This window comes from Rhinolophus hipposideros (genome assembly GCF_964194185.1).
Source record: "Rhinolophus hipposideros genome assembly, chromosome: 15".
NCBI classification, from domain to species: Eukaryota; Metazoa; Chordata; class Mammalia; order Chiroptera; family Rhinolophidae; genus Rhinolophus; species Rhinolophus hipposideros.
In genome coordinates this window covers 51,283,114-51,297,931 of record NC_138061.1, presented here as the reverse complement: position 1 = coordinate 51,297,931, position 14,818 = coordinate 51,283,114, and the positions used below count along the sequence as shown (strand labels likewise).

Sequence of the window (14,818 nt, the reverse complement as noted above, 5' to 3'; positions counted from 1 at the left end):
AAATTACTGGATAGGGCAAATGTTACGTAAGAGCTCTTCACTCAGTGAACCGGGAAACACAGTTGAGTCACTGTCACACACTGGAGAGGCTTTTCCCCTAATAGGCTCCGAATTTCTTTAGGTTCTTGGTCACACTCTTTTCCCTTTCCCAAAACTGAAAAATTATATATGTTTACAAACACTCCCTAGTGTTTCAATAATAGTAAATGTGTGAAATGTAACAACATATGCTCCGGAGTTCTACCTTTAAGGAGTCTTGCAGCTGAGATGCCAGGGCTCTCGCCTGAGGACTCTCCCCTTCCCCTCTGGCAGCCAGGTCGGCCAGCTGGGCTGTTAGCTGGTCCACTCGGTCACACTTTGCAAGAAGATCTTGGCGATAAGGTCCCATCATGACATTAGCCAGACGATGCCCTTCGGCCACAAGCCCCCGGATGGCAGCCTGACCTGGACCAAGAGGAAAACACTAAAAGTCACGGAGACCTGAAGAAGGCAACTGCAGTACCATCTGTTGTTTGTTTGTTTGTTAATAATAATATTTAGTGGCATTTTGTTTCCCCTAACAACAGAAAAATTGGGGAAATACAGAAACATTTAAATAATAGTAAACCACCCATAATCCCAGAGATTGATATATTTGAACATTTCCTTCCAGTCTTTTTTAATGCTTTGCACGTTCCTATACACACATACATTTCTCTTTCACATAACTGGGATCATACTATAAACTTTTTCCTTGTTTCTTTTTATTTAACGTGAGCATTTTTCCACATATTCTTTAAAAATCATGATGTAAAGTCTATGTAATATTTTATAATATTAACCATAATTATTTGGACATTTACTTATTATTTAGCATTTACTCTGTTTATATACACTCTTGAATGTAACTCCTTGGAAACATCTCTAATTATTTCTTAGACTAAATTCCTAGAAGTCAAATTGCTGAGTCAATGAGTATGAACCTTTTTAAAGCTCTTGACACATAACACCAAATTACCATTCAGAAAGTTTGGTATTACCAATGTATTTCTCCACCAGTAAATAATATGTCTGCCTGATTCCTCAACACTGGGAATAATCAATTAAAAAATGTATTTTTTTTATCCAATGAATACAGCAAATGAAATAATTAGTTCTTTCAGCTTCAACAGGCTTGCTATCATAATATGACCTACATTCCTATAGATTCATTCCTAAAATCTCCCAAAAGTGAAAATCTTAGGTTATCAATGCTATTAGAGACTGCGTGGTGCAGGAGCCCTCGCCACTGAAAATAACCTTGGTAGTTAAAAGCCTTTTACTTCTTTTCAAAAATTGTATTTAACTGGGTATTTTCTAAGGACTGTAATAACTGAAATACAATAGAACTATACATAGACTGGAAATAATTAGTTCAAAGTTTCAATTCCAACCTGAGGACCTTTCTATTTGCCCACAGTAAAATCATTTATTCACTAATATCTCTTGATTAAATCACAGAAATCTCAGTGGCTACATGTGGAAATGGAGTCACGCTGTAGAATGACTTACTCACCAATGGTTGAAGAACCCCTTCTTCGCCTAATTACAAATGATACAGGATCCCTACCAAAAACTCGCTTGTTTTTACTGAGCCCAGTTCAATGAGGGTCAAGTTCACCGCCGCCCGCCCTTACCGACTCCCCGGTCGTCCAGTGTGGGATTATCGATCCAGCGCTGCGCTTGCTCAATCTTGCCTTCGAGGTGGACAGCGGCTTTGGCGGGTCTGCTGTTGGCCACAGCCCTATTGGTTTTAGTCTGCAGATTCTGCAGGGCCGTGGCCACCTGTTTGGCCAATGCTCGGGCCTCTGGGGAATCTCCTTTCCCCCTGAGGAGAAAACACACAGACACTATTTACATGGAGATGACATAATTGCTGATACAAATTGCTAATGATTATTATTAACTTGGTTTGAAAGAATAGTAGTTTATTCATTTGGCCCTTAAATAAGAAATGAGTAGTTTAAATTCGGTTAGCTTTCCCACCTGACATTAAAAATGAGTTTGGAGCAGCCTAGCTGAATCAATCTCAACAATCTGGTAAACTGAGCTCAATCACACTAGGTTAGCTGACCGAGGTCAACTGACCCCTCAGCCTGCCACCTCTGAACACGCTAGTTTCCTCAGCAACTAGGTGGGCCCAAGTAGCCATATTTCTTGTGTAGTAGTGGTTGAAATAGAGTAGAACTAGTTTTAGTTATTTTTTTAAAAAATATTTATATATATATACATGTATATATATATATATATACATGTATATATATATAATAGTTTGCTGTAAAACAGTATGTTTTGTTACACCGGCAGCAGCTTCATACAGCTCCTGTTTACGACATCTCTTGATGGCATCATTTCCTCTTGGGCTTGATTTAATCTCATGTTATTTTGCACAGTAACATGCTGTATAGGCCTGTAGCTTAGGAGCAATAAATAGGCTCTACCAAATCGCATGACAATGCATTTGTCAACATATATCCCCACCATTAAGCAGGACATGGCTATATGTGAGTATGTGTATGTTCCTCTATGTATATGTACATATATATGTGATATAGTAATAAGTAATGATATGACTGACCACACATGGAGTTCTGCTGCTATCACCATTACCATTCATTCTCTTCATCATTAACAAACACTAATGAGTGTCTGCTATGTATGTGGACCTGTGTTAGAGTGCTAAGAATATCGAATCTCCGTTTTGAGCATTTTAAAACCTAATGAATGTAAACAGACCATAATAATGGGTTAATATTAATGAACACAGACCTAACTAGATGGACGTTTTATTTTACAAATGTTAAATTATATATCTTCCCAACCTAAATAAGGCAAAATTTGGGCCTCAGAGACCCCCCAAATGACCAAGTTTGATATATTAGCTCGGTGCAAAAGTAACTGCAGTTTAAAAGGTTAAAAAAAAAAGCAAAAACCACAATGACTTTTGCACCGACCTAATACAATCAAATTTTAGCTGTTTCTTCAGTAGCTCTGTCACCACAACCCTCCTTCCTAAAGTCTGCCCACCCTGGTCCCACTCATTTCCTATTTCATGATTTTAGATGCAACAGTTTGCTTTCCTAGCCAACACTGCCCCTTAGTCGGTATAAGACTTGAAAGAACTCTAAAGTATGTCTCACTGGAAAGAGGTTAGGCGCTCTCCCATGGAAGCACAGGAAATGAAACACACAAGTTAAATGAAAAGCAGAATCTCACAAGATACTTAACTGTGGCTAGTATCCCTAGAGAAGCGGCTGGAGGACTAAGGTAGGAAAGGAGCAGCTTTTACTTTTGACGCTGTACCCTTTCTTAATGTCCTTTTAACATGTGCTGCCAGTTTTGGTTTGTTTTGTTTTTTTAAGAGAGAAAAATATCCATCAAAAGAAAAAGAGCAACACTTCTTTTTATTTAATCAAAGTAGGTGCTAGGAAAGCCTTTAAGAGAAGCTGGGGTTGAGGATGTTGTATTTAAGGATCTCTTATAGCTGCTACTCAAGAAGTAAGATTTCTGGGGAAGGAAGACAGTATCTTCATACACCTCTCCCCGTCCTCCCTTCACCCCAGGAAACTTTGCATAGCTACGCACAAATATTACTTTCCTCGTACACCTGGGAAACAGATATATCATAAACACAATATAGCAAGACAAGTCCTAGTTTAGAAATGAAAAGTACAGATCTTAAAAAAGTAGTTCTTGGGGCCGGGCCGGTGGCTCAGGCCGTTGGAGCTCCATGCTCCTAACTCCTGCCAGTTCGATTCCCACATGGGCCAGTGGGCTCTCAACCACAAGGCTGCCGGTTCAACTCCTCGAGTCCGGCAAGGGATGGTGGGCTGCTCCCCCTGCAACTAAGGTTGAACACGGCACCTTGAGCTGAGCTACCACTGAAATCCCAGATGTTTCAGTTGGTTGGAGCGCGTCCTCTCAACCACAAGGTTGCCGGTTCAACTCCCGCAAGGGATGGTGGGCTGTGCCCCCTACGACTAGCAATGGCAACTGGACCTAGAGCTGAGCTGCGCCCTCCACAAGTAAGACTGAAAGGACAACAACTTGACTTGGAAATAAAAAAGTCCTGGAAGTACACACTGTTCCCCAATAAAGTCCTGTTCCCCTTTCCACAATTAAAAAAAAAAAAAAAGCAGTTCTTACCATCCTAAATTAATTTAAAATTATGTGATAAGCAATAAATCATTCAACTCCAATTATGTCAATGATAAAATAGAGTAATATCTTACTTAGCCACGTCACACAGAATCAATGAGAATACAGTAGAAGAGCATCGCACATACATTTAACCTACAGAATTCAACTATCTATGTGCTTAGTGAACAAAAGAGGCAAGATTAAAGAGCAATTTAAGTGATAAAATACATACTGTCTTCGTAAATCTCCTAATTTAGAAGTCAGAGCAGATATTTCTCCAAGAGAACGTAGAATGTCATCTCTCTCTTTAGGATCATCACATAATTCTGCTATTTTCCGAGCTTCCGCCAAAGCCCCTCGAATCTGTTCTTCTCCTTCTGGTCCACCATTTGGATCTGCAAGCCAGTTCTGCACACAGAAATGGAAAAGAAGCACACTGTCACCTACTCGTGAACCACATTGTATCAAATTTAACAAGGCCATCAGAAATATTTCAAAAGTAATCATAAGGCACACATTACTGTTTTACACACATTCTTAGCTCAAGTAAAATCAAATCAATCCCTCATCTTTTTTAAAAAAAAATATTTTTCTTTCCCAGTAGAACAAAATAAGCTTCACAAGCTTTATCTCATCTTTAAATTAATCACACCTTATGAATTCTTCAGTTTCTCAAACATTTATGTTTCTTTGTAAGATGAAATCATTTTACAGTAGTTATTCGGAAACTGTAACCCTTTAACACTGCTATGACCAAATGTAGTTGTGAATTCTGAAATGAAAAACAGTTTCAATATACTGTAATCTGTATCAGAACTAGGATACTCTTGGTATTGAGTGCTTACTTTTAACTAATCGAAGTATTCAAAATTAAGATGCTTATTTCAAAATATAAATAAATACTATCTATAATAGATGGAAGTGGAAGTGTTAACATTAGTAACTGCTGGGAATTAGTCATTACTTAGAAACACCCATTATCCACCCACAGTAAATGAGAGGAGGGGAGGGAGAGAGAGGAAGAGAGGGGGAGAGAGATGGACAGAGATAGATAGAAAGATACAGGCTATTTATGGAACATTTCTTTCTCTTTTATGTCCCACCCCTCTTGAAAATCATCATTACTACCTGAGCAGCATCAATCTTCTTCGCAATACTCTGCTTTGAGTTTGTCATGGCTTCCAACTTGCGGGCTGCATTTTCCACTTTGGCTGTGAGCACATCCAGGCCCTGAGACACCTGCTGGGCTTTCTGCATGGCCACCGGTGAGGCTCCTTGCCCTCTACTCAAAACAGATAGATGCTGTCACTGCACTCTCTCAAATGCTTAATAGCAAAATCATACTAAAAGCACAGTATATGTCATTTTTCTTAATATGCTTGTCTTTTTCCTTTTCTCCAGTAAGTCTGAGAGAGCACAAGAAAACACAGAGAGAACAAAATAAAACACCCAAACCATCTGCTTTCTCCTTTGCTTTTGAAAGTACACATCAGCTTTGTGGAGCTGCATAACCATTTTAAAGACTAGGCCTACATATTTTGATAAGAATGATTCTCCTCTTGGTGGTGATTACATAATCAAATCTAAACTTCAGGGGAAAATGTGCTTGTGATCTTATTGCTATGGCGGGTTGTGTTACCATAGCAACGTGTGCTTTAGAAATAAATAGTCCATTAGATTGTCTTATTTATGGACAAGTATACATTAAAAATGTTTCAGGAGGCAGCATGCACTGTGTTGCTGAAATGAAAGTACAGCACACCGGGACCAACGAGATCTGGGTTCAAAACCTGGCTCACAGTACCTGTGGAACCTTGTTTACCAGGTTTTACCCCTGAGGGCTTCAGTTTTCTAACATAAAATGGGGGATGAGTAGGCAATGAACAATACTTGCCTCACTTATCAAACACAGTGGCCTCAAGCAAAAGATATATTTGAAAATACTCTGCCAATAAAGCAATACACATATCGTGTTTCCCCGAAAATAAGACTGGGTCTTATACCATATTTCCCCGAAAATAAGACCAGGTCTTATATTAATTTTTGCTCCAAAAGATGCATTAGGGCGTATTTTCAGGGGATGTCTTATTTTTTCATTTACAACAATCTACATTTATTCAAATATAGTCATGTCATCTTCTTCTGGGACATTGTCATAACATACTAAATGCGTCTGCCTTGCGGACGATATTAACAGGGGCTTATTTTCGGGGTAGGTCTTATTTTCGGGGAAACACAGTATATACCGTGATACAGATTACTATTATTTTTATTGAATTATTACTATTATAATGAACCTAATGATAACCTTAAATGTCTACCTTCCACTCCTATGCAATCTATAAATATCAATACCAGTTACCGTTTTTCCTCGAAAATAAGACCTAGCCAGATCATCAGCTCTTATGCGTCTTTTTGGAGCAAAAATTAATATAAGACGTGGTCTTATTTTACTATAACACCGGGTCTTATCTAACATAAGACGGGGTCTTATATTAATTTTTGCTCCAAAAGACGCATTAGAGCTGATGGTTTGGCTAGGTCTTATTTTCGGGGAAACATGGTAGCACTGAGAAAAAAGAAAAAAAAACACATGGTGACAAGAAACCATAGTTTCCCATCAAGTTCCTAAAGAACTAATTTCACTATATTCCTCTCTCAGAAATGATAACGCTACTACTACAAAAAAACAATATGAGTTTGTAGAAGCTTGTTTTTCCTTTGTGGACACTTGCAAGTCATAACAAAGTAAAATTTTCCATCGTTTTACCAGCTCAGATTTTGCAAACTCACTCAGGGGTGGCAACTTTATCATTTGGTAGAATGGCCTGGCTGGTCATCCTCATCGGAGTTTCCGATTTTAGGATAAACTCCAAAACGACTTTGGTTATGTTACTTATAATATGGATCTGTCATTTGTTTTTCTAGCCTCTTTTTAAATTTATCTCTATGTTTCATCTATACCAATACTTAGGTAGGGAACTCAGTATTTATTTCCAGGTTTATAAAAGGTATTTCTACCTTTTACTTGTACTTGAGGCTTCCCCCTTTTCACATGGCAGACGAATGGAGGATTTGGGGAAACACAGTTTTATGATTTAATTTGTTTTTCCCCTTCAAATCTAGCAATTTATGATGAGGAAGCTTTTTGGTATGAGAGTCCAACTTTGAGAAAGTAAAAATATGTTGGGGCTATATAGTTTTTCTCATTAAAAATAAAAAGTTGATTGAGTCCCGGGGGTGGGGGGATATATACTTCCAACCTAGAAACCCTAGTAGGTGACTGAATCAGAGAGCATCAATGAGGAAATTGTTACCGAGTTTCCGCCACTAAAATGTTAAAACAGCTGGGCATATTTAAGAAAGAATAACAGCTTTAGAATCGTTCACTGTGAAGGGATACTGCAGACTCCAGCGGGAAGCAGGCCCACAGATGCTCGGTGCTGTTCCAGCCTTTTCTCTTTACAGATTAATGGACGATCCCATACAGAAACTCCACCTTCTCGTGCTCAAATTCATCTTTTTCTAAACACATACAAGTGTGTATTTGAGAATTCCAAGGGAAAACTGTGTACCACACTGTGAAAAGGCTCCAGACAAAGGAGCCAGCGGTGAGAAATTAGAAGAGCCAAGAATCTTGTCAGACTGCACTGGCATTTCTCCGAATGGGAACAGAACTTCTTTTTATGCTTTCTGTAAAGTTCTTGTCATGATCACAACAAAGGAGACTGCTTCACAGCAGGAGAAAAAGGCTTACTGAGTTCAATGAGATAACTTTTATTTATGCTATTCCTTCCCCACTTCGAGGTAGAGACTCTTAACGGGAAGCCCCTGGACCTTCCAGGGCTACTGTGAATCCACGAACCTCTGGAAATTATATATAATATTGTTCAGATGCATCTTTTTAAGTAGAGATTAATGACTTTCATCAGATTGTAAAAATGATCTTGGTTCCAAAAAGGTTAAGAAGTACCCCTTTAAGAGCTGTACTTTTCAGTCTGTTATGTGAATCCCTTTGAGACCAGGTGTCACGCATGGTGGGCAGCATGCAAGGAGTGTTTCTGAGGCCCGTTTGAATGGAGAGCCTGGATATTCCAATTATCTCAAGATGTTTCATGACATTCTTGAAGCAAAATTAAACTTCCTCTACACTCATGTCTCATCATACTTCAATTTTTCTCAATGTCCACAGTATAAAATTTCATAAAAATTCAGATCTTTTAGAACTTCATTAACTCAATGGATGAGTTCCAAACAAACCTATATTATACTGAGTTTTCTTAATAGCAAACTATATGTGTCTAGTTTATAGGGGAAAATGTTCTAAAAGCCAAAGCTTGAGGCACATAAAAGAAAGGTAAAAGAAATAAGAAACCAAATGAAGAATGATGAAATAGAACTCAAAAGAACCTAGAAATGACCAACTTTAAGAATAACCTATTTAACCTGATTTTGCAAATGACATGGGAAATAATTCCCATGTTTTCACTCTTTATTTTTCTTTGTGCCAGTCCCTCGTAAGAGATATCTACCCATGCCAGACTTGACCACTGCCCCTTATTTTTCATGAGCTCACGGCTAGAAACCAAAATTAGATATCAGATTTCTATTTCAATTTCAATTGTATTACAAGGCATCTGCACATTTTAAAAGTTCAACAAAAAGTAAGTTCACTTCAAGCTCAAAAGAATTAATAGAGTATAATATCTATGTTACCTCGTAGCCAAGGAGAACACTGTAAAATCAATAGACTTGCTTTCTGAATCCCTCTGTCAGGGGAGAGGTTCTAAGTGCCACCCGCTACTGCTCTGGCAAGAGCAGAGGATATTACCTGGCTCGGTGATCAGCCACGTGATCGGTCATCTGTCCTAGCACTTTGCAGGTTCCCAGGATCTCCCTGCGTTCTTTACCTGCACAGAGTTCACCAACTTTTCCAGCTTCATCTAAGATCTGCCTAATGGCCTGCTCACCAGCATCCCCTAAAATGAAAAGATATTCAATATCGATCGACATTGTTAACCTGTGAATTATTTAGAGAGGAAGCTTTACAAGTCATTTCATTCATGAAGGAACTGATGATTTCAAACAAGACAAGTGAATAGAAGGCAATACATCTGATAGCTAACAGCCAAGCAGGGCCCTGACAACCTTAGGGTGAGGTTTCAACCACAAATATTGCTAAAAAAAAAAAAAAAAGGAAAGCTACTTGGAACCATAGCCATCTGGAGACAATAAGCAGCTGTGGTTAAGAATATGGATGATGAAAATAGGTTCTAAGAATTGAATAGTACTTAGCACCTCTATCTAACCTCTGTTAGGCTTTTCACATTCATTCCAGTGTTAATCTAAAATTGAATAACCATTCAATTAGAAAATCCATAAAGTCTAGTTCAATAACCTATTTGGGTCTTATCTTTATATAAACTAACTTTGTTTTCCAATTCTTGGCATCATCATTTAATCTGATCAAGTATTTTGTTGACATAAATGGAAATATGCCTAATCGGAATGAAAAGAGTAGAGTTTTTATTCAAAATAATTACCTTTCTGATTCAGGGAAGAGGTGAGCAATAATTTGGCAAAGAATACCCAGTTCAGCTTGGTTTATTCCTCCACGATAAAAGGTGATTAGTCTATGACCTTCATTCTTTGAAGGCCCAGTAACACTTCCTTTAGTCAAAACCAATGAAAGGGTCTATAGCTCTAAATGTCGCAGTAGTTATCGCAGGATTATGAGATTCTAGGAAGATTTCCTTCTTCTGTTTGCTTGGTTTTAGGTTTTTGTTGTGTTTATCAAAAAAGTAGAACCAGGGGGTTACCTGGGAGCGCACTGGGATCACGGAGCCAACCTTTGGCCTGGTTCAGTTTGGAGTCTATGGAGGCCAGTGCTCTCTTCATGGCTTCAGTGTCCTTTTGAAGAGAAATTCCACAATTATTTTCTTTGCAAAAATTGTGATACCACGATACAAAGTAAGACAGAGAAGAAGTGACAGCACTTACATACAATAGCTATGGTAGTCCTACAAAGCCTTAAAAATATTCTCATCACACCAGAACGCTCATTTCTGTCAAAATGCAGCATCTTGCATGCAAATCTTCAGTTAATTCTATTCTGTTTCCTAATCTCCCTAGTGCTAACCCATGAAAACTGGTAAAATCGCTCGAGCCAAAAGATGTTTAATGTCGTCAGCAGGAAAAAGCCCTGTTGTCACATGCCTCATTATCAGCCTTTCCACTAGTCAACATTCATCTACTGCAGCCCTGCCAAAGCCCTCCCAGCTTCAAGGAAGCCTCATTAGCATGTGGTGCCACAAATCATGGTTCTTTTACATCTTATTTTGAAATACACACACACACACACTGGATAATGTTTCACTATATTAATCTGAAAACCTTGGAATTACTGGTTGGAAAAAATGAAAATGTGAATCTAGCAATTTCGTTTTAATTCCACAAATAAACCACTAACTGTAATACAAGAAAGAACTATTTTTTTTTTTTTTTGCCTTCCCTGCCACTCCTCATCCTTATTTCCCTTACCATCCCTAATCTAGAAGAAGAGGCAGGATACAATAAGTGGGTCTCAATTTACTCTTTAAAATCAGGACTCATAAAAGTAGCATAAAAATCTCCCAGAATATATAGCATGGGAAGCTGAAACCACAGACTAATCACTTTAAAAAATACATATATTTTAATAAAATTTTGGAAATATAGAAAAACGCAGAGAACAATGGAACTAATACCCATGTACCCATCCTCACAATTGACAGACTGGCCACCTCTCAAGTCTATATATAACACCTTAAAAGACAGTCTATCTTCCTTTTGCTCTAGGGAACTGCCTCTTACATAGTCCATCCACGAAAGCATTGAGTTAACCTGCAATTCTAGGCAATGCCTTAAATCCCTAATTTTTTTCAATTTGCAGTCCGCAAAACTTTGGTTCTTACAGGTGTTGTACCAACAGTTTTCCACACGGGGGCAGCAGGAACACCACCCCCTCCACCATCACCCCCCTCTTCTGATTTGAACAGGACCCAGCAAAGCACTAGGAGAAATAAGCGCTGGGAGCACTCAGAGTTAGGCAGCCTGATCCCAGCTTTTCTGACGTACCTATTCAAATTACAGGACTCAGCTCTGGATTCCTTCCTTCTCCACCTAAATAGATACAGATTGTTTTCCTGTTGAAGCTTTGGCTATCTAAGGGTGTAAAGAGCAAATTCTCAGCCAGAGCAACTAAAGAGCAGTGAACTAAATTACTGAAAAAAATGGAAGTAAAATATTTTTATTATCAAGTTATATGGAATTATATGGTAGCTATCTACCAATAAAAGACAGAGTGGTAAGAGCATCTATTTCAAAAATTCATTTGTAATTAGTATAACTAGACAAGTGACATTTTTTAAGTGCTTTGATTCTGAAATGGTTTAAATATCTGCTCCTCCTCTATCTTGTTCTATGTTAATCTATACAGCCAACCCTGCCTTCGAAAGTAACACAAAGGTCACTTTAACTTAATTCCAAATGAGCAAGGCCCAAATCAGTATCTTTTCAAGAGTTCAGGCAACTCCTAACCTCAGAGAGTTGGACACCCTTTAGGGTCTAACACAAGCTCTTACCTAGGAAATATGTGCACACTTTGAAGAAAAGACATTATACCCATGTAAAAATACTTAATTTAAAATCCATTAATAGCCATTTCTCTAACACTCTTATATTTCAGTGAAAAATAATATTTATTACATTTTAAAGATCAAAATTCAAGGGGAAACAAAGATCAGAAAAAACTGTCAATGTCTACTGTAGCATTAAAGGAAACTAGTTAGGAAACTAACTTTGTACATTTCCTACATGTTAGGTTCTGTTTTAGGCATTTTTTTTTCTCTTATTATTACATCACTGAAACTCAAACTTAAATGTAATTTAATTTTACAAATTAAGAGACTGGGAGAGGCTTCATCCTAGAAACCCAATTTGATCTCATGTTTGTTGACATCAAACCTCATTATTTTATATTAGATGAGACACGACTTTTTTTCTTTCACCAAAGAGAGTTGCAAAGAATCCACTAATCTTCTATAATAGTCAGCAAATCTTTGCCTTGTTGATTTTGGCTTTGATTAATACTGCCCAAAAAATAAGTTCTAGAATCAAATTCATAACACTCACTAACTAAAATGACTGTTTTTATTACCCATTGCCCCCAAATTTTTTCAAATACAATGGAAAAACTGGCTTTGTTCTATTCAGTGTCCTCAAAAATCATTGCTTCTTTTTCCCTCCCTAATAAAGCATGAGTGGCCACTGATACTTCAAGGAAAGAATCTAATTCTCAAGAAGTGACTAATTTACTCCTAAATGGGAGATATGATATCAACAAGTCAAAATTAAGAGATGCTCATTTTCCCCTAAAAAGAACCAACGGCAAATTTAGACCGAAGCTGTGTTTTTAAACTGGAAATTTCAATTAGTTACCAAAGTTTTTAATAACATGAATTTTAAACAATTTTGGAGATTTAAAATAGTCACTAAAAGGGCCACCTTAAATTTTTCTGGAATAGATAAAGTTTTAAATAATCACTGAAACATTTTAATGTCATATCTAGTAAAAACAAAAAGGTCAATGGGAACAAATATTCTGGTCTCCTCATATATATTTCCTTTGAAGGGCAGTATTTCTTATGGGATCGACAGAATTCTGTCATAAGCAACTAAGTATAAACACTGAATGTGATATAAAACAAATTCACTGAACAACTAGGATTGAAAGTCACTGTTGAGGTATATTTTATAAAGGGTGCAAATAATCAGAATCCTTGTGTCAAAACCATACTACGTACCACAAAGCTTTTAGTTAAACCTTGTCATGTAAATCTAAGTATACAGAGTATACTTAGTACAATCTAGATATGAAACAGAAGAGAAAAAATTGCATCTTCATGTGAGTACATGCCTCTGTAAAATCGCAAATTTGGGAAAGAGGAAAGTCTCCACCAATCTCTTCTCTGGGTTTTTTGGTTATTTTTTATCAAGAGTGGGTGTAAAAAAGACCCGATCTAGTCATGCAGCTTTGGAGACAGCTGGCAGGGATCTGGTCCCCCTCCCACTACATCCCTTTTACTGTAGAACTCTTCTAAGTTCATGTTTTAAACGAAAAAAACCACCGTTCCTTGGTACTCTAGGCCTGCATATCAAAAGGTGGAAGGACAATCTAAAAGAACTCCCTTCTATATGGGGTCCCAGGAACTGAAACACTCCTGAATTTTAATATAAAGGTAGACCTAAGGAACTCAGAATAATACTAAGAATCACTGAGTTCCTCATATATAATCAAGAGGAAGTGTGGTTGGAAAACAGGTCTTACAGTCCCAGGCTCTTAAAAATTGTAAATACAGGACTAAGAACCCCCGTCTTTCACTATCCAGCCTACTCTCCCTTTGCCCCTAACACCTCCCTTCCCTATCCTTCCTACTCCTTTCCATCCCTGACCACAACGCCACCCCCCAAATCAATGTTCCAAACAAAGATGTTTCTGAGAAGAACAAACTGGGCAATAGAACAAAATCTTACAAACTACATTTAAGCAATGACGCAAAGTCATCCAGCTCCTAGAATTCAAGCCAGTTACGCTCCTGGGTTTCAGTCCCTCAGCTCCAAGAATACTTTCCCAGCTCTAAAATTCTGTGCCACCTATATGTGTACAGTCAGACGTACCAAATAGAAGATCACTTGGACCAGAAGGGAAACATCAACTCATTTAACATTTTTGGGCTTTGCTCCTGTTTGGGGGTGGGGGGATAGAACACCATAAATACCTGTATTAACTATTTCTCTCAAACTCCAAGAGATAGCTCTTTAGTTTTATTAGCTGCTAAAATAAAATACCAGAAGACTCATAAAAAGCTCACGTACAAGTTCATTTTTCAAAAATGAAATAAAAGTCAATGCTTAAATCCCAATGGTCTGTAGGAAGGCAAGTATTACAGGACTGCACATTCTAACCAGTATTTCCTTCTTTGGTAAAGCAGAGTAATCTGAGTAAGACATGGATGAGGCAGTCACTGCATTTAACCATCACCAACCTCGGCCCCCAGAGGGAGGAGACTCACCACAAGAACTAATTCTGAATAACAGCATCTAATGACTCAAAGTACAGTTACATTTTGTATCTGTGTGGATACAAAATTTCTTAGCCATCAAAGGCTTTTTAACCTTTTTTCTCACTTCCTCTTACTTCTCAGCATGCATCAAAATACAAGTAATATAAATACAAAAAAATAAACAGATTGCTAAATGAACAAAGGGTAGAATGAGAATTGTGTTTATTTACAAACTCGGTAGTTTCATACTGTACTCCTCAGGAAAAATGCTAAGATAATGTTTAATGATCGCTTATATGACGACTGTTGGTTTACGGAAGGGGAAATCTTTACTTTCAAAATAAAATGAAGTGTATAAAGTCGAAGTACTTTTAAGTTTGTAAATCTGCAAGTTGAATGTAGGTATAGAGGTAAAACGATCAGCTATTGCATTGTCCCTTTAAAAATCTTAGTCAGTAAGACGTACTTTTAGAATTTTTTCCACTTACTTTCTTCCCCCACTTTTCTAGAGGAATCATCACTTTCCAGGTGAAAACTGCACCAGTGGGGAAGCATGA

At 37.7% G+C, this 14,818-nt stretch overlaps 1 protein-coding gene across 2 annotated transcripts in view; it reads right to left on the bottom strand.

Moving 5' to 3' along the window:
- The window catches only part of VCL (vinculin), a 93,688-nt gene that overhangs the window by 21,010 nt on the left and 57,860 nt on the right, over positions 1–14,818 (bottom strand). For both annotated transcript variants that reach the window (XM_081073611.1, XM_081073612.1), the window contains exons 7-12: positions 9,978–10,068; positions 8,990–9,137; positions 5,287–5,440; positions 4,391–4,566; positions 1,656–1,846; positions 245–444 (exon numbers count right to left, since the gene is read on the bottom strand). In XM_081073611.1, coding sequence (XP_080929737.1) covers positions 245–444; positions 1,656–1,846; positions 4,391–4,566; positions 5,287–5,440; positions 8,990–9,137; positions 9,978–10,068 — 960 coding nt within the window. The remainder of the gene's footprint in view (positions 1–244; positions 445–1,655; positions 1,847–4,390; positions 4,567–5,286; positions 5,441–8,989; positions 9,138–9,977; positions 10,069–14,818) is intronic.